The sequence below is a fragment of the Bactrocera dorsalis genome, chromosome 6, assembly GCF_023373825.1.
Source record: "Bactrocera dorsalis isolate Fly_Bdor chromosome 6, ASM2337382v1, whole genome shotgun sequence".
Taxonomy (NCBI): domain Eukaryota; kingdom Metazoa; phylum Arthropoda; class Insecta; order Diptera; family Tephritidae; genus Bactrocera; species Bactrocera dorsalis.
Window position 1 is genome coordinate 30,829,849 of NC_064308.1, and position 26,608 is coordinate 30,856,456.

General features: G+C 35.8%; 1 protein-coding gene across 27 annotated transcripts in view; it reads left to right on the plus strand.

The window, feature by feature from the left end:
- Window positions 1-26,608, plus strand: part of LOC105231504 (protein pangolin, isoforms A/H/I/S) — a 454,601-nt gene that overhangs the window by 48,746 nt on the left and 379,247 nt on the right. Inside the window, exon 2 of one of the 27 annotated variants that reach the window (XM_049460023.1) lies at window positions 18,480-18,620. The exons of the other annotated variants lie outside the window; for them this stretch is intronic. Coding sequence (XP_049315980.1) covers window positions 18,594-18,620 — 27 coding nt within the window. The 5' untranslated portion in view covers window positions 18,480-18,593. The remainder of the gene's footprint in view (window positions 1-18,479; window positions 18,621-26,608) is intronic. 27 annotated transcript variants of the gene reach the window in all.

The window sequence follows — 26,608 nt, forward strand, 5'->3', positions numbered from 1 at the left end:
ATGAAAAATCTAAATAGACTCACTATTTTACATTTATAAGGGCTAGCGAATTAACATTGACATTACTCAAGCATACCTGTACTCGAGAAAATTTTTCTATGCAATTTTAGAGCTGGGGTAATTCGTGGAACGATATCACAAATTTTCGGCATTAAACTATAATGTATCCAATATTATACATATTTTCACTTAATTTTGCTGAGACATATTGAACGATACACACGGTATTTGACCGAAGTTTGAAATTCTTAATACTTAATACTTAACTTCATAGATAGACCGAAATTTTCAGTAAAAAGTCAGCCATAGGCACTGGCATACATGTATTCAGAATCAGAGGCCTTGAAAACCTGTAATCGGGTTTTGATCATTTTACGAAGCGAGATGGAATACCTGAAAGACAATATTTTTGTAAAGTTTTATTTAATAACATCACTGTTTCTCGTTTTATAATCTGTAACATGAAAAAATCAGATTCAATTTAAAACGGGTATATGTATATGGTAAGTAGGCGTGGTTGTAGTACCATGAAAACCATTTTCACAATGTGCTATAAGAATACACACCCCATTGTCCAATTTTGAAACCGACTCCTGTAAATAATATTTCTCATACTATTAAATGCTTGTGACGTGCATACATATGTATATATTACTTTTGTGAGTTATCGCGTAGTTTTCAAAATAACCCATTATATGGAGTGGCGGGGGGATTTTTAACTGATTTTACCTTTTTTCCCTGTTTGAGAGAGGTGTTAAAAATTCGTTTTTGATCGGATTTGTTAATATAGCTTAAATAGTTTGTGATATGTGTACAATAAACTTGCGGGGCCACGCCCACTTTTAAAACATCTTTGAACCATTGATTCCTATTATTTTCCGATTTGCTAGAACCTATTACAATTTTGTCTACGCGAATTCAACTAGCCTCGTCATCCTGATCATTTAAATCTAACTTATTATGCCCAATCGACAACAAAAGCAAGCGTAGTGTGTGAAAGACTGATACCCACCGTTAATAAACTGATTAGACCATATCTTTAGACCTGGAAAATCTACTATTGTCCACATTTTCACCATGCAACAAATCTTGGAAAAGACCCGACCAATACCTCTTCGTCGATTTTAAAACCGCCTTCGACAGCACGAAAAGGATTTGCCTCTATTCCGCTATGCGTGAACTTGGTATCCCCATAAAGCTAATACGGCTGTGTAAGCTGACGTTGAGCAACACCAAAATACCATGCGAGGTTTTCGACAAGGAGGCTTCCTATTGTGTGATGTTTACAGTTTGTTCTTGGAGAAAATAATACGAGTTGCAGAGATAAATAGAGAATGTGCAATTTTCTAGAAGAGTGTACAGCTGCTGGCGTACGACGATGATATTGATATTATTGGTCTCCACAACCGCGCCGTTAGTTCTGCTTTCTCTAGACTAGTCTTGAAACCCAAAGCAGAAACACCCTTGCCAACAGGTGTTAATTGAAATAGGTAATTGAAAAGTAAAGTCCTCTCTCATCGAACAAAATCCAAACTCTACAAGTCCGGTTAGAAGAGACCACTTCAGCTTAAAAAAATTTCGGTTCAGTAACCGCTGGTGGAAGCAGATAAAGAGGAAGAAATCAGGTGGAGAAGCTGCACTTGGCTGCACTTAGTATCTGGAATTGGCACCCGATAGAGAAAAGAAGAAGCGACTGGAACGCCGTAGTTAACTTAACAACTTATTATCAAACTATATTGTTTAGTTGTAGGTGATACAAACAACAGTTAGGTGAACAAAACTAGAGTACTCTGTAGGAGTATGTTGCTGAAGTTTAACAAATAAACAGTACGAATACTGAAAAATAAAGATAAAATTAAAAGTCTGTGCAACTAACAAGCAACACCCAAAAAATATGGGAGAATATATTATTACAATATATGTATGTATATTTCGCTTGGTTGCTGTGGGGAACTTCTACTTAAAATCGTTGAATCTGATTATGTTCTTAGGTATAAGCTAATAATCTGAGTCGTTAGCTCTGCGATGCCATATTTGTGCGAATAATCATAAGCAGGATCAAACCGAAAGCGAAAATACAAAAAAAAATTAATATAAGAAGACTTGCAAAGGCAAGGCTACGCTTTAAGCATCCCACGATATGAGACACGGGAAGAGGTATCGATAGTGAGGCCATAAAGTCCATTGAAATTCATGTCAAACGCCGGCATCCTAAAGAATGAAAACTTCTCGAGGATCTCTTGACTAAATTGCATCTGGAATCGCAAAGGACCAAACTGGTCTCATTAGACTACCGGACTAACCTAACTTAACCAATATAAGAAGGAAACATATTATATGTAGATCTGAAAAATAAAAAGCAAAGTCTAATATTGTATGTTTGTGTACAATTTATATATGTAGTAGTCAAAATGTCGATGTCATATATCGCTGACCGACATGCGTTTAAATTTGCCATTTAAATAACACCTACAAACTCTGAATTCATTAAACAATATCATAACTTTTGAACAGCTTAGGATAAATGCTTTTACAGCCTAGATTCTTGTAGAGCATAAAATTCCCTGAGTTCTATTTTTTTAGCTCAGTTAATTTTGTTTTCAATTCTAATCAAAAAATAGAAATTTTAATTTTTTAAGCCCAAACGTCTTGAATTAAAAGGTAAGAAATCAATTTGTAATTTCAACAACGGGATTAAAATTTTTTTTAATTTTTTAAAAATTAATAATTCAGTTTTTTTAATCCAAGTAGCTACTATTTTCACTGGAAAATTTAATGGAGAAATGCTCCTCTTACTTCTTGCTGATTTAAATTGAATTTAAAACAAGTACGGAAGGGCTAAGTTCGGGTGCAACCGAACATTTTATATTCTTGCAACTTGCAAGAACCTAAGCCAGGGAAATATTATATACATACATATACTTTAAAGTGTAAAACGTTAAACAGAGAATTGTAGTCTAAGCATTTTTATATATACATATACTAAATATAACACATACAGTGACATAAAGCTAAGGTTTGTTAAAAAAACGAAATTCATTATATGTAGCGTATGGGAGTTGAGATAGTATAGATCCAATTTTATCTGTTTTTCCCAATACCGCATACTATTAACATGAAAAAAAAGTGGAGTAAACTCAGCCGGCTGTTCGGAAATCCTGATATTAGTTATATGGGGGCCTGGTCAAGTTTCCGCTCAAATTTATCTATTTTTCTAAAAATACACGCTTGAAATTTGAAATGTATACTTTACCCACAGCAAAGCTCTCTCTGGTATATACAATTATTGTTAATCCCATTTTTAATCGACGCGTTCATTCGTCAGGTGGATGTTTGAGCAATACTCATACATTTGTAATGGTCTGTATGCATTTAGTGACAAGCTGCATTTACTTGATCTCAATGTCCAATGTTTGTCGCAAATCCCATCCATGAACTGTAGATATGCGCTTGTTTGATTCGCGTCCTTGTGGTCCACGTAAATTTGGAGTTATCTTCTCTGCCGCTGTTTTCGGGCTCTTTGGGTTTTCATGATTATTGCCGCTACTTCGTACACCGCGTTCCACTTATCTTTAGATTCAACCATTTGGTTTACTAGGTTTTCAGGGGTTGAATCTATACCAATTATGTTTTTTAGGTACCGCCTTTCTTGCTCTTATTGAGAACATTGGAACAACGCATGTATTTTTAATTGTATCGCCTCCGCATATATGTACGTATGGTCACTCCCCTGTTTCAATCGTTTCAAATATGTTTTGAAACAGCCATGTCCGGTGAGAATTTGGGAGAAATAAAAATCTACCTCCATGTGATATTTTTACTCATGACTCAATGTTGGGGAAATGTCCAATGTCTATTTCGGCTGTCTTCATCGTTTTGCCAGCTCTTGACAGTCTCTGCTCAATAACTCTCTTTAAGGGTTCTGAATGGTAAGTCCGTTCAGACTTCTTTATCTCGTTGGGTAACTTCAGCTAGAAGTATACTTGTCAGTACATACTTACATACATTGTATAAACCTACAAGTAACCAATCCTTCATTTTTCACCAACACATACGCAAAAATCTACTACAAATTAGGCACTTGGTACCGGTTGCCCCTAAATATTCTACTACAAATTAGGCACTTGGTTCGGGTTGCCCTCAAATATTCTGCTACCAAAGCGTTCAAATGCCTCAAATCTGCTATAGTGTGTTGCCGTGTTAGGTTTTAAAATTTATAACTTTAACAATATTTTTATAAAATATTTAAATATTTTTCGATTATTTAAATTCCTAAATATTAAATTTTATCAGTTTTGTCCAAAATATTAATTATTGTATCAATATATTATTAAATGTTTCCAATTTTCTAAAAAAATGTTTATATAACTTTTCAAAGTTTACCAAGACCTACCAATTCTATTTCATTTCAAAATATACAAATCGAGATAAATGTGGACGTAGATCAGGGATGGGCACATAGCCCTCAGTGGCATTTTGCCCGTGCGGGCACGAGTGCACATTTTGAGGGCTAGGTGAGGGGATCATCGCGGGCAAACATGAAGAGGGAAGTGAGAGCAACGTTTTACCACTCCATATTTACAAATGAGAGCAACGTATTTTCCACCACCATTGACTGATCTATCACATGTACAGTGGTGTGAACAAAATAGAAACAACCATAAGGTGTTGTGAAGTTTTAAGATATGCTGTTTTCTTATTAAATAAAATTGTTTTTAGGTACATAACATAACATATATATATTTTTTCCTAACAGTGATTAAAATTTCTCACCATGCAAAGGTAAATAAAAACAAATTTTAATGCGAAAATCTAAACTCTGCAAATTATGTTTACCCCTTTTTGTTCACACAACTGTACAATTCCGATATGAAGTAAACTTCCACCCTTAAATTTGTGTACAATGTCAGTATTGCCGCAACCACTCTGCGATGAACATCAAGTTACGGAGGAATGCAATTCATTTTTTTCGCAATTTTTCTCAACTTGTTATGCCCTTCTCTCCGTAAAGTGATATTCCCCTCATCTAGCCCCCGTGCGCACTTTGCTAACTTTGCGGGCTAAAAATGTGCCCATCCTTGACGTAGATGAAAGCAGTTTTCTACATAAAAATGCTTTTGTGTATTTTTGCGGTTATTTGTACTATAAATAACGGGTGATTTTTTTGAGGTTAGGATTTTCATGCATTAGTATTTGACAGATCACGTGGGATTTCAGACATGGTGTCAAAGAGAAAGATGCTCAGTATGCTTTGACATTTCATCATGAATAGACTTACTAACGAGCAACGCTTGCAAATCATTGAATTTTATTACCAAAATCAGTGTTCGGTTCGAAATGTGTTTCGCGACAAATTTTGTTCAGCGATGAGGCTCATTTCTGGTTGAATGGCTACGTAAATAAGCAAAATTGCCGCATTTGGGGTGAAGAGCAACCAGAAGCCGTTCAAGAACTGCCCATGCATCCCGAAAAATGCACTGTTTGGTGTGGTTTGTACGCTGGTGGAATCATTGGACCGTATTTTTTCAAAGATGCTGTTGGACGCAACGTTACGGTGAATGGCGATCGCTATCGTTCGATGCTAACAAACTTTTTGTTGCCAAAAATGGAAGAACTGAACTTGGTTGACATGTGGTTTCAACAAGATGGCGCTACATGCCACACAGCTCGCGATTCTATGGCCATTTTGAGGGAAAACTTCGGACAACAATTCATCTCAAGAAATGGACCCGTAAGTTGGCCACCAAGATCATGCGATTTAACGCCTTTAGACTATTTTTTGTGGGGCTACGTCAAGTCTAAAGTCTACAGAAATAAGCCAGCAACTATTCCAGCTTTGGAAGACAACATTTCCGAAGAAATTCGGGCTATTCCGGCCGAAATGCTCGAAAAAGTTGCCCAAAATTGGACTTTCCGAATGGACCACCTAAGACGCAGCCGCGGTCAACATTTAAATGAAATTATCTTCAAAAAGTAAATGTCATGAACCAATCTAACGTTTCAAATAAAGAACCGATGAGATTTTGCAAATTTTATGCGTTTTTTTTTAAAAAAAGTTATCAAGCTCTTAAAAAATCACCCTTTATTTTAAACAACATAAGTAATTGTTTAATGCACTTGCCAAGATTTGATGGTGGTATTACTGAAGAAGATTTTTTCTTCACTTCAGAAAAGCAATAGAGTAATTGCCAAATAGTAAAACCATCCCTTGGACTTATAGATTTTCTATCAAAAATCGCAGATATTTATACACAACATTTTGATTATACTTGCCATAAGATCGGGTTTTCTCAAATATTATGAAAAAATATATTGAAAAAATGGCTAACGTAGAACCGTACTATTGTAGTGAAAATTGTAATTCTGATATTATAAAATGTCTATTCATTAGAATTAGAACATATTTCCTAGTAAACGCTTTTAATAAAAATGTAAAACAAAGTGATTTCAAAAATGTAAAGTTCTTGTGTGCTACACATAAATAGTAATCACGTCCGCTTGTCTGTCTATATGAGTCGGAATTTATATGTATATATGTCTGTCAGTCTGAATTATTTTATATATGTCAAAAAGTTTATCTGTCGAAGGCCGCATTTCCATAGTCACCTTGAACTGTGATTTTAAAATGAGAATTTTAGCGATTAGGTTTGTACGCTTATTATCAATATTTTTTTTTTGTTTTTTAAGTGTTTTCGTATACCAGGTATAGGACCCTTCTTTCCACCACTATTCCTTTGATAGGATTTTTAATAAGTATTTCGCTGTAGGTGATTTAGAATATTTTGTAAATATTAGAGGTGGTGAGGAAGAGCAAAAAATATCCAATAAACTTTTGTTTCAAATATATTCTTGAAAGTTTTCATTAATGTTTTCCGTTACAAATACTTTTTCACAAAAAAGTTGATTTACTAAATTCTTTTAATTACATCTCTGTGCCTAAAAAAGGCAGATTTCGATTAGGTGATCACAGCTGTGAAAAATTCTTGGAAAACAGCTGATTCTTTTGTTACTTGTAGGGTTATACAATGCTTACATACGAGTATAAGCATACTATTTCGATTCAAATCTTCATAAAATATTATTTCCAACCATTTTGACATGGAAGTGTTGCCTTTGGCATGCAGTATTCAGTTTCGCAGAAAAAAGAGTCGTAATAAAATTGGTAAAGCAATAACAGCTTCCAAAATGGATAATCTGATGATATGGTGCGCAACTAAAAACACTATACGTAAAGATATGATACAGGCTTATATCAATAAGATAGTTTCTAACTCGTATTTACATGTACATAAGTATATGTATGTTTGTACATACATATGTAGTTACATATGTATTTTCCTATTATTGCCGTTCCAGATTAAAATGAGTCTATTGAAAGATGAGCCGACAAACTGTTGAGTATTTGCGTTGCTATGTACTGTGCCTGTGACTTGTCTACTGTTTTTACTGTCACTATTATTATACATAAGTATTGTAGAACGTAACCCGTGAATGTGATTGCGTTGTATGTTCAGCGATAAGTATGAGAGTGCAACGCCGTTTTGCCAGCTTTGTATGTGATGCATGAGCACACTTTCCCCTTCATTTGTCGAATTGTTATTACGTTATGAAAAATAAAATAAAATCGGGGCACACGGAACCACCCCTTCAATTAAGGACATTTAAATTTTTGTTAGGTAAAGTGGTTTGCATTAAATGTTATGTTCAAAAATATGTACATAAATACATATCTGCCTAGCTACAAACACAGGGGTACATATGTATATGTTTATTTACTTTATAAGCAGTCCGAATAATTTCGAGTTTGAAAGCAATGTCGCCATTATCACCACTGCTTGTCATCACTACAAAGTGGTGTTCGGGTTGACAATAAATATAACATTAGCACAGTTTGGACTAAATTACATGGCATTTATCGTGCAATGAACTGATGTGCAATCTATATAATGATACCTTTTTATCCCACATTGTTTTTTTTTTCATTTTGTTTTGTTATCGAATAACAATGATAAAATTGAGCTGAGCGCAGTACTAATTTGTAACTGAACCTGTGCAACCCCAAATGACAATACAAAGAAGAAAAAACACTAACATAAATTGCACCGAAGCTATGATACCCTTCACAAATAAAAAAAAATTTCTTGATGTTTATCGGCTAGTTTGCATGGTACTAAATGCTATGAGTATTCCATCTAAAATAATTTCGAGGATTTTAGCGCTGCCTTGAATGATAATATGTATATGTATACCGAAATCCGTGAAAATATGCCGGCAAATAAAAAGTAATGCATACAAAGTAAGGAATTTTATCCAGTAAGCTTGGTGACCAAATAACGATCAAGCCAATCTTTACCCTGTTCCGATGTATGCCAGTGGGGCGTACTGTATCGACCGGAGGGGACAAGGTCTGAGCTATAAGTAGAGTAAACAAAACTTTCCAGCTGCTGTTTTTCCTATGGTTTTTAACTAGTCTTGCTGCGTGCGGCATGATGGAATATTATTACCTCGTATCTAGTCACAAATTAGTCACCTTTTAGGATAATCACTCGCTTCAATTTGATGAGTTGTTGTCAATAGCGTTCCCCATCAATGGTTTCCCCCGATTTTAGCGGCTTATAATACAACACGTACTGCGATCCCACCAAATTCATAGCACCACAGACACTACGGAATGTAAGACTGTGTCCATCGACCCGCATTTGCAGTAGGCATGTTAACATTTTTGTAGCTTATTTCTTGGAGCGTCCAGACGTAACTATCGGCAAAACAAAAAGGTCTATGCTAGCAGTGAAAAAGACAAGCGACTTATGGGGGGCTTCGATCAGATCCGTAGTTAAATATCCGTTAGGGGCTTTTCCAGGCCGTGAAATCAACAGGTCACCCATGATACATAAGGTGGAGGCGATCCACTCTGGATCATAACTTTTCCACTTATTTTAATAAAAATGGCTTACAATATTTACTGACGTAATCAGTTTAAAGTCTGGAATCACTAAATCGGGTATATGGGGAAAATCTGGTAGTATTAATTTCTATCTGGAGTATTAACTTTTGTTAACCCAAAGTAGGAAATTTTTTATATAGGGTGTATGGGGGCTCGGGAAATATTTGTAGCACAGACGGTTCCATTCAGCGATTTAGACGTTGCCCATCCATTGTAAACTTTTTTATTTTTAACTTTTTCTAGTCAATCGGTGAGCAGGGATTTGAGTCGAGCGAATGGAGACGATTGTCATCGCTAAGGAATCTTATAAGGACATTGCAGTCCTCCAGAAAAAAGTATTTGTGGAAGGTGGCATTGCAGAATCAGTTATGAACCAAAAGTTCAACTGACCCACATGTACTTATCGTACTGGTTTGCATATAATCTGAGAGTATATATACATATATGATTATTTGTGTTACTAATTATATTGTGTAACATAAATATAGTTTAAAAAAACTAAAAAACACGCTTTTAAGAAAATCAAACTAAAAAGTGAAAAATAATTCTTTGTATAAACTAACAATAATAATGAAGGAAAAATTCCTGCATTATTGTGAAAATAGCGTGGAATGCTCGATGAAAAATATGTCACAAAGCATTCCTCGCTTTTCTCGCAATAATGCAGGAATTTTTCCTTCATTGTTATTGTTAGTTTATACAAAGAATTATTTTTCACTTTTTAGTTTGATATGCTTTAAAAGCGTGTTTTTTATTTTTTTTAAGCTATATTTATTTTTAATTTTTTAATTTGATGTGGAAACCCCCAAATTTGTTAAAATATGAACTATGGCATTAGTATTGGTTAAGTAAATCGATAATTAAACGATTGTGATATTTATGAGGTCCCGCAGTAACGATACAAACTTGGCTTAATCCATTTCTATTGTTCTTGACTAGCACTTATAATTCAAGGGGTCGACCCGGAAAGTAGACAAATTAAGTAGGTTGGTTGTCTCATTTTCCATTTTTTCAGATAGAGGGCTTCAAATATTAGGTAGGTAGACTATTTCTTTGTGTGTTTTAAATTTTTAACGAATTCTTATTTTATATTGAAAAATCTATTTTTTTCTTTTATGAGATCTACCAATATTGTGAAATATAAACGAATATAACTTAAATCATATTCTCCGCCATTAGATTCGGTGACAATTTTTGAAAAGCTCACATCGACGTGACCGAAAGTTTAAAAAAAGGAGTTGCTTTTGGAAGGCGTTTTGAAAACTAGTATCTGAGTTTTTTTTACTACTAAAATTCTTCTATAAGTATTAATTCTTTTATTACCTAAAAGTCACATGTTTTGTATTATTTGATATTATTTCTTCTGGTGCGCAGTTATCTATACGAATATCTATATAAAGTATACTTTAAGCGCATCTTTTTGGTGAGCTGCTCAAACTTACTATCGCCTTCCTAAAGTGGCGCTCGAATGTTCTAGGTTTCAGTACCCCTTAAAAAAGTTACAGACAAACATACATACACCCAACTCTTTTTTTACACGGTTTTTTTTTACACGGATTTGAAGTTACACGGTTGAGAAAATAATTTTTTTGTAAAAAATTTTTAATCTACTACCGTTTCAAAATCATTGTCTTGTAATTATATTTGTTTTTACCGCACTTATTCCATAATTCTTTCCTTACGACGAATAATTATGTAGCAATGTAAATATTTTTTTCTTATTTATATTCTAACATTTCAGTTCTTAGTACTGGATTAACAGATTTCTTTTGTTTTTTGCTTAATCTACCAATTTTTCACCTGAATGAATTGTGTATTTTAAGTTTTAATGTTCAATAAAATGCGATATGAACATACAATTTGTATGCATATCTGGAATTTTATAGTTTTCAACTTTTTTTTACACGGTTTTACGAAGTAAATTTAGTTCTTTATTTAATCTTACACGGTTTTCAGATTACATGGAACGTATCCCCCCTTTTTCTATAGGAAACGCCTCGTATCTACCGTGTAAAAAAAGAATTGGGTGTACATACAAATGAAGCTAATAAAAGCGTATTAAAAAAAATAATCATAGCATGGTACAACGTACATACATACATACTATGAGTGTATCTACATCATATTTTATTGGGTATAAATACATACATATGCGTGCATCCATTTACAAGGTCTGTCGCAAAAGAAACAGAACTTTTTAAATATAACTGTTTCTGGTGGCGCCACCTATTGGTGGGTATATGAAATAAAAAGTTTGATCTCTTGTTGACATTTCGTAAAAATTTTAAGACAATTGGATACTACAATCGATGTTATCGATCAAGAAGTGACAACAACTTTTGGTCATCTGTCGTAAAATGCATATAAATGCATATAAAGACAATGCTGATTTGTTTTTACGATTCCGAGGGTATTGTACACCGAGAGTTCGCCCCACTTGGCCAAACGATTAATGCTGTGTTTTACCTTGGTGCTCGACCACAATATCGTGAGGCAGGGTCCTGGCGCCTGTTGCACGATAATGCGCCGTGTCATCGGTCGACGCTTGTCACTGATTTTTTGACAAAAACATCCATATTAACCATTAATCACTCACCCTACTCACCTGATCTGGCACCCTGTGATTTTTACCTAACTTCATTTGCCCATGAAAGGACATTGGTTTCAGGGCATTTGAGCTACCGACCGATATTCTCACGAGCATTCCGAAAAAGGACCTTAAACACTCATTTGAAATGCTAATTGACCGGGCTAAACGCTGTATCGAAGTACAAAGAAAATAATTTGAATAAAAAATATAATTTTTGAAAAATATTAATTTCTTGTTGTTTTTTTAACAGTCCTGTTTCTTTTGCGACAGACCTTGTATTTAGTATTCCCAAATATTTGTTAGAACGGTTTTGTTCCTTAAACTAGTATTGAAGTGGTAAAAACTGATGACCATACAACAATGAATTGATACACCACTCCATTCGCCATATTGTCTAGCATCCTCTAGAGCCCGGATGTATACATTAGGGCGCTTAATTTTTAAGCTATATTTCTGATATTTTATTAAAAAAAAAGAGGCAGGTAAAAGGTTTTATTAGCAATAACCAAACGCAATTTCTCATAGAAATATTGATTTTTGATTTGAAAAAATATGTTTTCAAGAAACCGTTTGTATGGCAAAAATTAACTTTTAAGAAAGAAACATAATCGCCAAAAATGGAGCGCCCTATTACCCGTACATAAAGTGTGCATAGATGTACCTACCACTTTTTAAGTATCACTTTGTACAAGTCTTCGCCCCTTCGGCGCGAAACATTTGTCAACCCTTTTACGCAGAAAACAATGCTTAGGTATGATATTTGTTTTTTTTTCATTGTGTGCAATATGTAGGTTCGACCTTAATAAAAATAAAGAAACGGGTAACTGTTTCAAACGTAGCCCTAGTCAGACTTAAAAAAACAACAATGGTATAATATACGACTCTAACTCGCATTGTACATGTTAACGACAAAACTTGCAATGTTGGTAATTAAAGGTTTAAGAGACATGATTATATGTAAAATGAGAAACCAGTAGTTTGGAATGAAAATTAAAAGGGGTACTTGGGTATACAGTCTAATTGATCTATTATTCCTACCTCACAAGCATTTGCTACTATGAACAAAAAATGTTCATAAAATTTCCCTCAAAATAATCCTCCTTGGACACAGTACTCTTGAGCCAACGTTTTTTCCAATCCTCGAAACAGTTGTTTCCGGAATAGCCTTCAATGCGCGTAGCGATTCACGCTTAATGGCTTCAATTTACTCTAAATGGTTTCCCAGGAGCGGTTGTTTGAAATTGCTGAATGGCCAGAAGTCACACAGAGCTAAATTAGGTGAATACGGTTGAAAATTTGCGAAAAATTGCAAAACCCTAAGGATGTTGGGCCAAAATTCCGGCCGTTTTTTACGAATAACTTCGCGCAAACGACGCATAATACTAACACTAAAACTGTATACCTTATTGACAGTTTACCGTTCGGAACGAATTAGGAGTGAACCACACCTCAATAATGTCAACCTAATCTTGAATTTTGACCTACTTTGACGTATTTTTTTCGGCTTCGGCGCTCGTTTTCCACAATATTCGACCGATTGATCGTCTGTTTCCGGGTCGTAATAATAGATTTCACGACACCCTGCTAGTCGGAAAGGTATGTTTCACACACGTTAACGCGGCTCTGTTTTTTTTTTTTAATTTTGTGAATTGTTCTTCCACTTTTCTTAGACCTAAATGATGTTTCAAAATGGTTGTCACTGAACCTTCCGATACTCCCATGATGTCAGTAAGATCCCTGACTGTTAATCGTCGATTCTCAAGCTCCAATTCCTTTATTTTCTTGACGCCATAATCATCAGTTGCTGTTGATAGCCGTCCTGGACATGGTCCGCCGTCAACGCGTTCTAGAACTTCTTTGAATAATTTGTACCAATCAAACACACTTGCTTGCGACAAACAATTACTTTACTCTTCTTAACCGGTGTAGAAACCGATTACGCGGTTATAGACGAGTTAACAAAAGCGCACCAGTCGTTTTGCTTTTTCGCGAGGTGGCGCCAATGGCGTCCTTCTCCACCTGATTCTTCCAACGGAGTGAAGGTCTTCATTTTCCTCTGCTTCTCCCGGCGACGCAGTACCCGTCAAATACTTTCAGAGCTGGAGTGTTTTCATCCATTCGGACGACATGACCTAGCCAGTGTAGCCGCTGTATTTTAATTCGCTGAACTATGTCGAATGCAATATTTGCCGTGGCCAACGCGCAATAGGTCATAAATCTTTCGCAGAACTTTTTTCTCGAAAACTCACAAAGCCGATTTATCAGATGTTGTCATCGTCCATGACTCTGCAACATATATCAGGACGTGAATATTAAGTATCTTATAGAGTTTTGTTTTTGTTCGTCGGGAAAGGACTTTATTTCTCAATTGCCTACTTAGTCCGAAATAGCACCTGATGGCAAGAGATATCTTGCGATGGATTTCGATGCTGACGTTGTTGTTGGTGTTGATGCTGGTTCCTAAATAGACGAAATTATCTACAAATTCGAAGCTATGACTGTCAACAGTGACGTGGGTGCCAAGTCACAAGGGCGACGACTGTTTGTTTAATATTTCGTCTTGCCCTCGTTCACCACCAGACCCATTTGCTTCGCTGCCTTATCCATTGTGAAGAAAGCAGAACTAACGGCGCAGTTGTTAAGGCCAATGATGTGAATATCATCAGCATACCCCAGCAGCTGTACACTCTTATAGATGACTGTACGTTCTCGATTTAGTTCCGCAGCTCGAATTATTTTCTCCAGCTGAAGGTTGAAGAGGTCACAAGAAAGAGAGTCGCCTTGTCTAAAATCTTGTTTGGTATCGAACGGCTCGGAGAGGTCCTTCCCGATACTGACGGAGCTTTTGGTGGTGCTCAGCGTTAATTTACATAGCCGCATTAGTTTTGCGGGGATACCAAATTCAGACATCTCGGCATAAAGGCAGCTCCTTTTCGTGCTATCAAATGCAGCTTTGAAATCGATGAAGAGGTGGTATGTGTCAATTCTCTTTTCACGGGTCTTTTCCAAGATTTTTTGTGGGTGGGTTTTAATCTTTCACACAATTCGCTCGATAGAACCTTATACGCGATTTAGAGGAGCCTTATCCCACCGTAGATGGAGCAGGTTGTAGGGTCTCTCGTTTTGTGGACTGGGTAGAGAACACTATAATTTCAATCGATTGGCATGCTTTCGTCCGACCATATTTTACAAAGAAGCTGATACATGCTCCTTATCAGTTCTTTGTCGCCGTGTTTGAACTATTCTGTTGTTCTTCAGGCGGGTAATTGCTACTTGAACTTCTTCATTGTCGGGCAATTGAACGTCTTCTCCATCGTAATCTATAGGGGAATCGGGTTCACCTTTTCCTGGCATTGCTCCGGTCTTGAAACCTTCTATTATACGCCGCATCTTTTCGTAAAATTTTCGAGCATTACCCTTGTTGGCCAGCTTGTCAAGCTCATCATACTCACGCATTTCAGCCTCTTTCCTTTTCTGTCTGCAAATGTATCTTGCTTCCCTCTTCAACTCTCGTTTTATATTTCATCCCCCACGTGGTGTGGTCGATCGTAACGTTGTGAAGTAGGCAGTCTGTTTTCTCTCCGCTGTGACTTGGCACTCCTCGCCGTATCAGCTGTTTTTTGCATTTTCCGAAAACCAATGATTGCAGCTGTACGTAAGGAGTTTGAAATGCCGCCCACAGTTCCCTTATACCGAGTCGTTGACGAGTGCTCTCAGAGAACAGGAGTGCAAGTCGAGTAGAAAATCGTTCTGCTGTCTGTTGTGATTGCAGCTTTTCGACGTCGAACCTTCCTTGTGTTTGTTGACGTGCGTTTTTTGCTGCACAGAGGCGGGTGCGAATCTTGGCTGCAACAAGATAGGGGTCCGAGTCGATGTTAGAACCTCGGAGCGTATACACATCTAGAACACTGGAGACGTGTCTTCCGTCTATCACAACATGATCGATCTGGTTGGTGGATTGATGAACGCGTTTCTCAACATTCTGAAACTTTCGGCAACATAAATCGCGGAATGCACTTTTGAATGATAAACATATGCTAAACAGTAATAATTATTTTGATGTGACATTTGGCACAGATGTCAGTGATAATCATACCAATCTGAAAAGAAAATATTTCGACGAATAGATTTTCGCACGAAATTTAAATTAAAAAATCTTACTAAATATTTTTTCCTACAGTATGTACATTTACTTTCGGGTAAAGAAAATAGTGTGACGCATGAAAAATTTGGCGGTTTTCGTGAATTTTTTTTAAGAGAAAGTACGAGATTGAATATTTTTAACTTCTTTGAATGTAATAAGGTAATGTTTCAGCTATATTTTAAGATTTTTTTTTTAACAAAAATGTTGAAAAATAACGGAGTTATGGGGTGACTTTGGTTCCAAAAAAAAGTGCCCCAACTGCTGGAATGATTCCGGCCGAATAAGCATCTGAAACAAAAAAAAATTTAAAAGTTTATTAAACATAAAGATCTTTCCTATACAATGAACTACGGTCTTTGAAAAGTATCAAAAATTAACAAAATGCGTAATTTTGAAAAAAAACGTTTTTTTAGATAAAAAAAATTTCGTTTTTTTAATGCCAAATTGACAATTTTCTACCAATCAAAAAGATCGTAGGTCATTGTATAGCAAATATATTCAACAATACTTAGTTTTAATTTGAAGTCAATCGGTTGATTTCTCGTTGAGTTATGATGCCAGCAATTTTGAAAAGTTTCACTTGTATATGTTTGCACCTCCGAGCGGTCATTCTTTAGAACGCAGCCTTCCAAAATCTATTTATGGCCACACTGGTATAGCCCCTTAAAGTATGGAGACTTTGTCATTGCCGACATACCCAACTTTTTTTTTACACGGTAGATACGTTCCTCAGAAATCCGCTCCGGAAACCGTGTAAAAAAAAGAGACGTTTCCTATACAAAAAGGGGGGAAACGTTCCATGTCATCTGAAAACCGTGTAAGATTAAACGAAGAACTATATTTACTTCGAAAAACCGTATAAAAAATGTTGAAAACTATAAAATTTCAGATATGCATACAAATTGTATGTTTATATGGCATTTTATTGAGCATTAAAATACATAATTCATACAGGTGAAAAATTGGTGGATTAAGCAAGAAACAAAAGAAATCTGTTAATCCAGAACTAAGAACAGAAAAATTAGAATAGAAATAAGGAAAAAATATTTACATTGCTCCATAATTATTCGTCGCTACTTGATAAGAAGCGCAATTGTTTGCGACGAACTGAACCAAAGTTCAGCAATGTAAATATCATGCGAACAAAGTGTGTAGGTAAGAGTTATGGAATAAGGTTACTACTACTATGTATCTATGTTCATTTCAGCAATGGTGCTTGGTGTGGTGAAAACAAACATAATTACAAGACATTGATTTAAAACCCGTAGTAGATTTAAAAATTTTTACAAAAAAAACAATTTTTCTCAACCGTGTAACTTCAAATCCGTGTAAAAAGAAACCGTGTAAAAAAAGGGTTGGGTGTATGTAAATAATATAATCCTAATAATAAAATAACCAATAAATTAAAACCTATTTACACATACCACATACGAGGGCTGCTATATATATTTCTGGCCTAATAATGTAAATAGGAATATTTATCAACGAAAACGGTTTTTTTTTCGTTGGATTTGACCCACACGGTCGATTGTTGTTTTGTTTCGGGTTCATATGCATAGATCCATGATTCGTCACCTGTGGCGATCTTATAAACGTCTTTTGAAGCACCGCGATCGTATTTTTTCAGCATTTCTTTACACCAATCCACACGAGCCTTTTTTTGAGCGATTGTCAAATTGTGCGGGATCCAACGAGAACAAACCTTTTTTACGGCCAGGTGTTCATGCAATATCGAATGTATGCTGGTGGGAGAAATGCATAGGCATGCCTCTATCTGAAGGTATGTTACATGACGGTCTTGCATTATCAGTTCACGTACGGCATCGATGTTTTCTGGCACAACGGCTGTTTTTGGACGACCTTCACGGAAATCGTCTTTGAGCGAGCATCGGCCACGATTGAATTCGTTGCAACAGTTTTTCACAGTGCTATAGGATGGTGCTTCATAGCCATACAAAGATTTCAGTTCATCGATGCACTCTTGTCGTGATAATCCACGTCGAAAGTTGTGAAAAATGATCGCACGAAAATGTTCACGAGTTAATTCCATTTTTTGGCCGAGATGAATTTTTTAATTTCCTGTAAATAAAACAATTCACGATTAAATGACAAAACGTTCTGAGTGATGTTATGCTAAAAATTGTCAAACTTTCCAATGGAAATGTCAGATTGCACCTGGCAACACTTAGTTTTGCCTAGTCCAGAAATATATATAGCAGCCTATGTATGGTTTAAATTCGATTATAAAAATTACAAACAGTCATATGTAATCTTCACCAACTTTATTTGAGACAAGTAAGACAAGGCCATGTTGGTTTGCAGCCGAAAATTATCTACATAGGTATAACATATAGAGATCAATGATTCACATACACATCTACTTTACCATTTTCGCGGTTAAATTTTATGCGAAAGAGTAGTTTTCGTTAGGCGGTTGTTGCACTTTTGATAGGTTTTAAAATACCGTTGTATGATGTCATGGGACGTTAGAAAGAAAAGGGTATCTGTGTTTGAAAATTTTTTAGAGTTTCTCACAAACGTAAAAGCTATATCAACCAAAATTTGTAGAAACATTATCCTTCAACATTTCATCATACACTGTAAAAATGGGCGAAGTTATTTTGAAACTACTAAGGATACGTAAACTCAGTAAATAGATTCGGTTTATTATTAAATTTTGCAGTAGTGATGAAGCAGTGTGGCAATATCCCTCCAAGTGAAATACCATCTCAGCCACTTCTCGACCAATTTCGACCAAATTTGGTGACAAAAGTTATATACGTATTGATATCTTCTTACAGGTTGAAAAAGGACAATAACTTGATGGCTTTCCCTACAGCGCAATTTTAAATTGGTCCAGGACTTACCTCAGCTCTTGTACACTACATACTATATTTGGAGAATTATGTACATATATGCTGAATATTTTTAACCTTCAAATTGTGAGTTACTTTAGTAAAATTGTTGGAAAACATTTGTTTAATGATAATTTCAAATGCAATCGTCTCAGACTTTTCATTAACCTCAATTGGCCATTTATTTGAGATGACATATTTTCTTAAGCATGAATGCCATACCCTAATAAAAGGGTATCCGCCGTTGGAGTGACTTTTTCTCACTACCCCATGTATTAATTTTTGCCTCTGGCTAAGTTTATAATACCATACCTATGTATGTACATTATTATATTCTTCGTTAAAATCAAATAACGAAAATTGAATTCATGTCCACTGTATTATTATTGTATTTATTTATGTCTAGAGTGAATTTAGTATAAATATCTTAGACATAAAACAAGGTGGTTCAGTAAAAATGGTCTACCTGTAAACAAACGCTTTTGTTTGAAAACAAATCTGGAATGTAGAGACTGTCATTAAACTTGACTTTTTTTTTATCCCATTCTTCCAAAAGCTAGTTTTGAAAGTCTTAATCCCTTCGGAAAATATGAAATTTATCAACATCAGCAACAAGAGCAAGCACATTACACCATCACTTGGCCGCTATTGTGCTTATCTGACGGCCGCAAATATACGTATCTAGGATCCATCTCTTGATTGACAATTCTCTATAGTATGGCATTAATCTCTGTCATCTGGTCCATAAATATTGTATTTGTTTTCATACGTGAATATCTCGTAAATCCAGAATTTTTATTCATGCTAAAAAGATGTTCCTTTTGTGCAATTCTACCATTTCGCCCATTCTTTCAAAGGCCTCTTCGAATGGTGAATCAATCCTGCTTTGTTTAACGAACCACCTCTCTTGATGTTCACTGATCAACTTTTTTCCGACTTTCATTTTTAAAGAAGTGAATGACGTTTTCAATTTTTAAGAATTTTTTTTATATTTATTGTATAAATATGTTGATGATGAAATTTGTTTTATGTAAAAGTAAGAACCATGTGACCATTGTATTATAAACAAGGGGAGAAATTAAAAGTTTTTTTTATTTTTTTGCCGTGTCTTAAATAGCAATTTCTTCCTTTTGGAAAAGCAGAATATTTTTTATGCCAATTAAGCCAGCATTTGAAATTTTAAATTTATGGTTCAAGTACTCATTACTGCAAAACAAATTTGAGAAAATGTTCGGGAAAAATATTCGAAATTCGAAAATTTCACTTGAACCCATTTTAATTTCTACAACTTTACTGACGGAGACATCACTTACGTTTATATAGCCGAATTACTAGCGCTTGTTGGAGCCAATTCAGGATATTAACCGGAGGCAGGTCCTTCTCCACCTGATTTCTGCATTGGAGTGGAGGTCTTTTTTTTCCTCTGCTTCCACCGGCGGTTACTGAAAACATTCGAAGCTGGAGTGTCCTCTTTCATCCGGACATCATGACCTAGCCAGCGGAGCCGCTGTCCCTGGATTTGCTGAACTATGTCAATGCCGTGTATCTCGTATAGCTCATCGTTAGATCAACTGTGATACTGGCCTTTGCCAATGCGCAAAGAACCATAAATTTTCCGCAGAGCTTTTCTCTCGAAAATCTGTAACGTCGAGCTTACACAGCCATATTAACTTTGCGAGAATACCAAGAGACATACAGGCAGTTCTTTTTCGTGCTGTCGAAGGCGGCTCTAAAATCGACGAACAAGTGATAAGTGTCTACCTTCCTTTCGCTAGTATTTTCCAAGAATTAGCGCATAGTAAAAAAAAAGCCGGGCGACAGTAGATTTTCCAGATTTAAAGCCACACTGATAGGGTGCAATCTGTTTATTGATTACACAGTACAACGGCTAATCTGGGGGTGAGAAATTCCAAGTCAGGGTGATGGTACTAGGTCAGTATAGTAAAACCCTCAAAGGGTTTGGCGTTCGTATGTGTCAGTTTTTTTTATGACCTTTTAAATTTTTTCCTTATCTTGATGTTTTTTCGCGAACCACTTGTCCGATTTTGATGAAACAAATTTAGAAAAATTAAGAATTACAATTTCTATTTGTTTTTATTCAAAAAAGTGTCATTTATCGCCTTTTTTATAAATTTTCCCCAATAACTCCAGACTTCTGGCCATAAACTACTAAAAAAATAAAGTAAACATTTTTATAATTTTTTATTTATGGCCATGGTAATTGGCGCAAATTGTGGGGTCCACCTTTTTTGGATTGGGCAGAGCACATTTAGTTCCAATCGTCGGTTTTACTTTCATTCGACCAATCAAGATTGCAACGATGTTTGTAAGACTCAGAAGGAAATATACTATATACGTAAATGATCAGAATAACGAGCGGAGTTATTTAAAATATCGATTTAAAATTAGGACGCGACCTTTTGATTCTAAGAAGCTCATTTGTTGGAACCGCCGATATCGTACCATTATCGTATATGGCTGCCATATAAACAAAACAGCAAAATCATGGCCTTGTATGAAACACTTTTTTTACCCCACTATACATCTTCACGAAATTTGGAGTGGATTACATTGCGTATATTTCAAAAATATTTACTTAAAAAAGATGAAAGGAAGCACTATGTTTGGGTGTAACCGAACATTTTTTACTCTTGCAACTTGCAGGAGTCAGAGCCGGCGAAACTGATTCAGGTGCTGGCAAAACTTTATATTAAAAAATGTGTCGAAACAATTGAACATCTACTCTTCGAATAAATTACAATTAAATTGGATATCTTCTTGATTTATACTGATCGCCACAAATTTAAACTTAGTTGTATTCCTATATTTCAGTTCGCAACAGCTAAAATTAAATTAGAACAGGTAAAGAAGGGCTAATTTCGGGTGCAACCGAATATTTAATACTCGCATCTTGCAAGAATGCAAGCCAAGAAAATACTTTATGATGCAAAACGTCAGCCATAGGATCGGAATATAAGCAATTTCATAAATACATATTCTCCGCATAACTCATACACTATCCGACATATTCTTAATATATTGTATATGGTAAAACTTATATTGGATAGTATCGACCCGATTTTATCTATTAAGAGATTACATATAAGAAATGACATATTCTATTAAAATCGTATATAAATACGTGTTTCAGTTAAAGCCTTAACTAAAAATTTGGACAAACGTAACGAGGCGCCGATTGGGTATTTCAAGCGAAGCCGGGTCCTTCTCCACCTGGTCTTTCCAACGGAGGAAGAAAAAGACATCCATCTTCCTCTTCCTTCCATCGATAGAAGAGTTCTGCGAAAGGTTAATGGTTCTTTGCGCGCATCCACCTTTCTCTTCCTCTGCTTCCTCCGACGGGTACTGGGTCGAATACTTTCAAAACTGGAGTTTTTTCGTCCATTCCGACGACATGACCTAGCCAGCGTGGCTGCTTTCTTTTAATTCGCTGAACTATGTCAATGTCGTCGTATTTCTCATCGTTCCATCGAGTTAAATATTCGCCGTGGCCAACGCGCAAAGGACCATAAATCTTTCGCACAATTTTTCTCTCGAAAACTTCTAAGGTCGACTCATCAGATATTGACTTGGTCCATGCCTCTGCACCATATATCAGGACGGGAATAATGAGTGACTGATAGAGTTTGGTTTTTATTCGTCGAGACAGAACTTTACTTCTCAATTGCCTACTCAGTTCAAAGTAGCACCTGTTGACAAGAGTTATTCTGCTTCGCATTTTCAGGCCGGGAATATATGTTGTCGCTTTGTCTGAAACCTCGTTTGGTATTGAACAGCTCGGAGAGGTCCTTCCCGATCCTGACGGAGCTTTTGGTGTTGCTCAACGTAAGTTTACATAGCCGTATTAGTTTTGCGGGGATACCAAATTCAGACATCGCGGCATAAAGGTAGCTCTTCTTCGTGCTGTCAAAAGCAGCTTTGAAATCTACGAAGAGGTGGTGTATGGTGATTCTCTTTTCACGGGTCGTTTCCAAGATTTGATGCATGGTGAATGTCTAGTCAGTGGTTGATAACCAGATATAAAACCACACAGTTTGTTGATAGTGGGTATTAATCTTTCGCACAATACGCTCGTTAGAACTTTAGATGCGATGTTGAGGAGGCTTATCGCACGGTACGCCATTGTGGATTGGACAGAGCAGACTTAAATTCGAATCGTTCGGCATGCTTTCGTCCGACCATATTTTACAAGGAAACTGATATATGCTCCTTATCAGTTCTTCGCCGCCGTGTTTGAATAGCTCGGGCAGCAATCCATTCATTGTTGTTCTTCAAACGGGTAACTGCTATTCGAACTTTTTCATGGTCGGGCAATGGAACGTCTGCTCCATCGTCATCGATGCCTGTTTGTTTGCATTTTTGCAGCTGTACGTAAGGAATTTGAAAACCCGTTCCAAAATTCCTTTATACCGAATTGTTGACGAGTGTACCCAGGAAGCAGGAGTGCAAGTCGAGTAGAAAATCTTTCGGCTTCGTGTTTGTTGCGTTTTTTGCTGCACAGAGGCGGGTGCGTTTCTTGGCTGCACTAGATAATCCCTGGAGACGTGTCTTCTGTTTTTCACAACATAATCAACCTTTTTAGTGGGTTTTCGATCCGGAGACAGCCGGCTAGCTTGGTGTATATTTCTGTGCTGGAATCTAGTATCACAGATAACCATATTACGGGCCCAGTCGAAGTCGATCAGCCTCAGGCTGTTTCCTCGGGGAGGCTGAATTTACCGACTGTTGTGTCAAGGATATTAACTTACCCTCCCTGGCGTTAAAGTTACCAAGTGCTCACTTCAAGTGAATGGCAATCATAGAACTTTTTCATTTGAGTCTCTCCATATTCTATTTTTTGGCAGACAGTTTTATCAAATATGAAAATTTTGCAATTTTTTTGTTTAAAATAGCTGTAATCGAAAAAAAGTCCTTCGTAGATTTGTATCTCAAAGACCTAAGTATAATTTTGTGAAGAACTAGACAATCTCGAGAAATATTTCCAACCGACTTCAAAAATACAGTTTCGAGAAAACGCGTTACGACGGCGCACTTAGCCCAGGTAGCCTCGAGCGCTGAAGTTCTCAAGGCTTTATCTCCGAAACTATTACTCGGATCAAATGAAAATTTAGAACAATATTTTAAAGGTGTTGTAGAACTTAATAAAACAATAATAAAATCGATTTTTTGAAACCCGTATACCCATGTAACCCCTTAACTATTATCATGCCACATACTGAAAAGGGTTCCCCGTTCCTTAATCTGGAATTTTGAAACTCTTTAAATAAGTATATGACGTATTGACCCTATTCAACTAATTCTTGATACACAGAGATATTATACCAAGAAAATATTATATCTGAATTTCAATTGTATATCCCATACATTGACCGATATTTTCCGTCAAAAGTCAACTATAGATACTGAGGTCCGTATATTCGGTACCCAGTGGCTTGAACTGTTTTTGTTGAATGTGGGCAATTTTTGGTCATAAGGTGGAATACTTTAAAGGAATTATTAGCGCAGAATTTTATCCTTTATTTTATACTAATTACCTCTTAATTTGTGTATTGGAAAGTGAAAGGATCAAATGGAATTTAAAATTGCCTTATATGGGAAGTAGGCGTGGTTTTAGTCAGATTTCACCACATTTCGCTCAGTGACATAGAAATATGCAGGGTTCTCATTTACTACTCCGTAGCAGCAAAATTTCTAGAATTATTGCTATGCTATCGCTACCGCTATCACTTTTCCGGGAGCCACAGCATAGTCGTAGCATAACAATGTAAAAGAAGTGCTCTACTCTGCTCCGAGTTTTGTTAGGTAAAAAACTATAGCTGGAGCGGGAGCAAAAAATTAAATTCTGCGCTATGCTTTGGCGTAGCGGTAGCAAAAAATTGGGAGCGGTAGCACAGCAGAGCTAATGAAAATTTTCATGTGCTACAACTCCCGCATGTGTTTGTTGTTTTTTTTCTTTTTTTGCTATTTTCTGTCATAATATTTGAATTAATTGAATAATTCAAACAAAAAAATGTTATGCAAATCATTTTGGCACTTGTTGCGTCAAGTGACTTTATAAATCTAAAATCAAATATTTTAAGAAATATATTAATAAAGTCAATTAGATAATAATTGAATAAATTATATATATATTTTTTTTATGTAAAATATTTACAATTTTTATATTACCAAAAACATCATCTATTCCTAATGTATTACAATACTCAATTCTATGAATTTTCGAAATTAATTTTAACTACATTACTTTCCCCTTTTTTATATACATTAGGGTTTTTTTTTTTAACTATTATTTTTTTTCAGTTTCCTTGAAATGTTTAGCCCTAAATATTAACATTAAAAACTGGACCAAGGCATGTAAAAATTGTCCATAGAAAATACACGACAATCCTGATTTCTTATCTTTAAATTCCTACAGATCAGAGGTATTTTAAGGCATCGCTTGACTTTAGACACATGTTTCTCAGAATTGTTCACTCTACAAAAGTGCCCACAGCAACAAAGTCGAAACTCACACCGGCGAGGTATTACGGGGCTCCAAACTTGATTTTTCCAAGAAATTCGCATTCGCACGAAATGTGAAGAAGAAGAGTGATCAATTCTGAGAAACATGCGTCTAAAGTCAAGCGATGCCTTAAAATACCTTTAAAGATAAAAAATCAGGATTGTCGTGTATTTTCTATGGACAATTTTTACATTCCTTGGTCCAGTTTTTAATGTTAATATTTAGGGCTAAATATTTCAAGGAAGTTTTTGTATGGTATTTCCAAGGTAAATAAATGGTAAATATTTTACATAATAAAAAAATATATATGTATAATTTATTCAATTATTATCTAATTGACTTTATTAATATATTTCTTAAAATATTTGATTTTAGATTTATAAAGTCACTTGACGCAACAAGTGCCAAAATGATTTGCATAAAATTTTTTTGTTTGAATTATTCAATTAATTCAAATATTATGACAGAAAATAGCAAAAAAAGAAAAAAAAAACAACAAACACATGCGGGAGTTGTAGCACATGAAAATTTTCATTAGCTCTGCTGTGCTACCGCTCCCAATTTTTTGCTACCGCTACGCCAAAGCATAGCGCAGAATTTAATTTTTTGCTCCCGCTCCAGCTATAGTTTTTTACCTAACAAAACTCGGAGCAGAGTAGAGCACTTCTTTTACATTGTTATGCTAAGGCTATGCTGTGGCTCCCGACAAAGTGAGAGCGGTAGCAAGAGTAAAATGAAATGCTATGGGAGTAGCGTAGTTTTTCAAACGCTGGAAATATGAAAATAATGCTACGTACTAAATTTAGTGTTGATGTTATTGTAGCGACAGAATTATGCCGAGTTGACCGTGCTTGGCCGTTCCGGTTACGTAGACCCGACTGTTGTGGGAACGGAACTATATGCCGAGATATGCTAATCGTCTAATTTTTATCCCGACTCCTATAAAGCCTTTTCATACCATCTCGGAGGTAAATTTTGACTCTGGCATATTTAGTTACTGATTTATGGCGCTTTTATTAGCTTTGATCAGTACCGTTATACGGAGAGTGAGCGCGATTATCTTCCAATTTCATCCATTTTCACACTATCAGTAGAAGTTTTTGTAATATTTGCGCTTAGCATGTTTCATTTTTGTTGCTTTAGTAGTTTTAGAAATATGTACATTAAACTTAGCGGACGGGATTACGCCCACTTTTTCAAAAGATTTTTCCCACAGGTGCCCATTGCTACTGCGATCGCCTGTGCCAAATTACAATATAAGACCTTTCATATCCTAATTTAGTGATTAGTTATGCCACTATATAAGTTGTCGGTTAATGGTGTTTTATGGACGTGGCAGTGGTCCGATTACAGCCATCAACGATTTCGAAATTTTTGTTTTACTAAGGAACGCGCATGCCAAGTTTCATCAAGATATTTAAATTTTTTAGTCACTCTGTGGCAACATGTTGTATCTTCAAATATGATGTACAATATGTATGCATGTGATATTAGTTCGACTAATGATGCTTAAATAAGTATTTTGAGTTAAAGTAAAATCGTCAACCTGCGGATC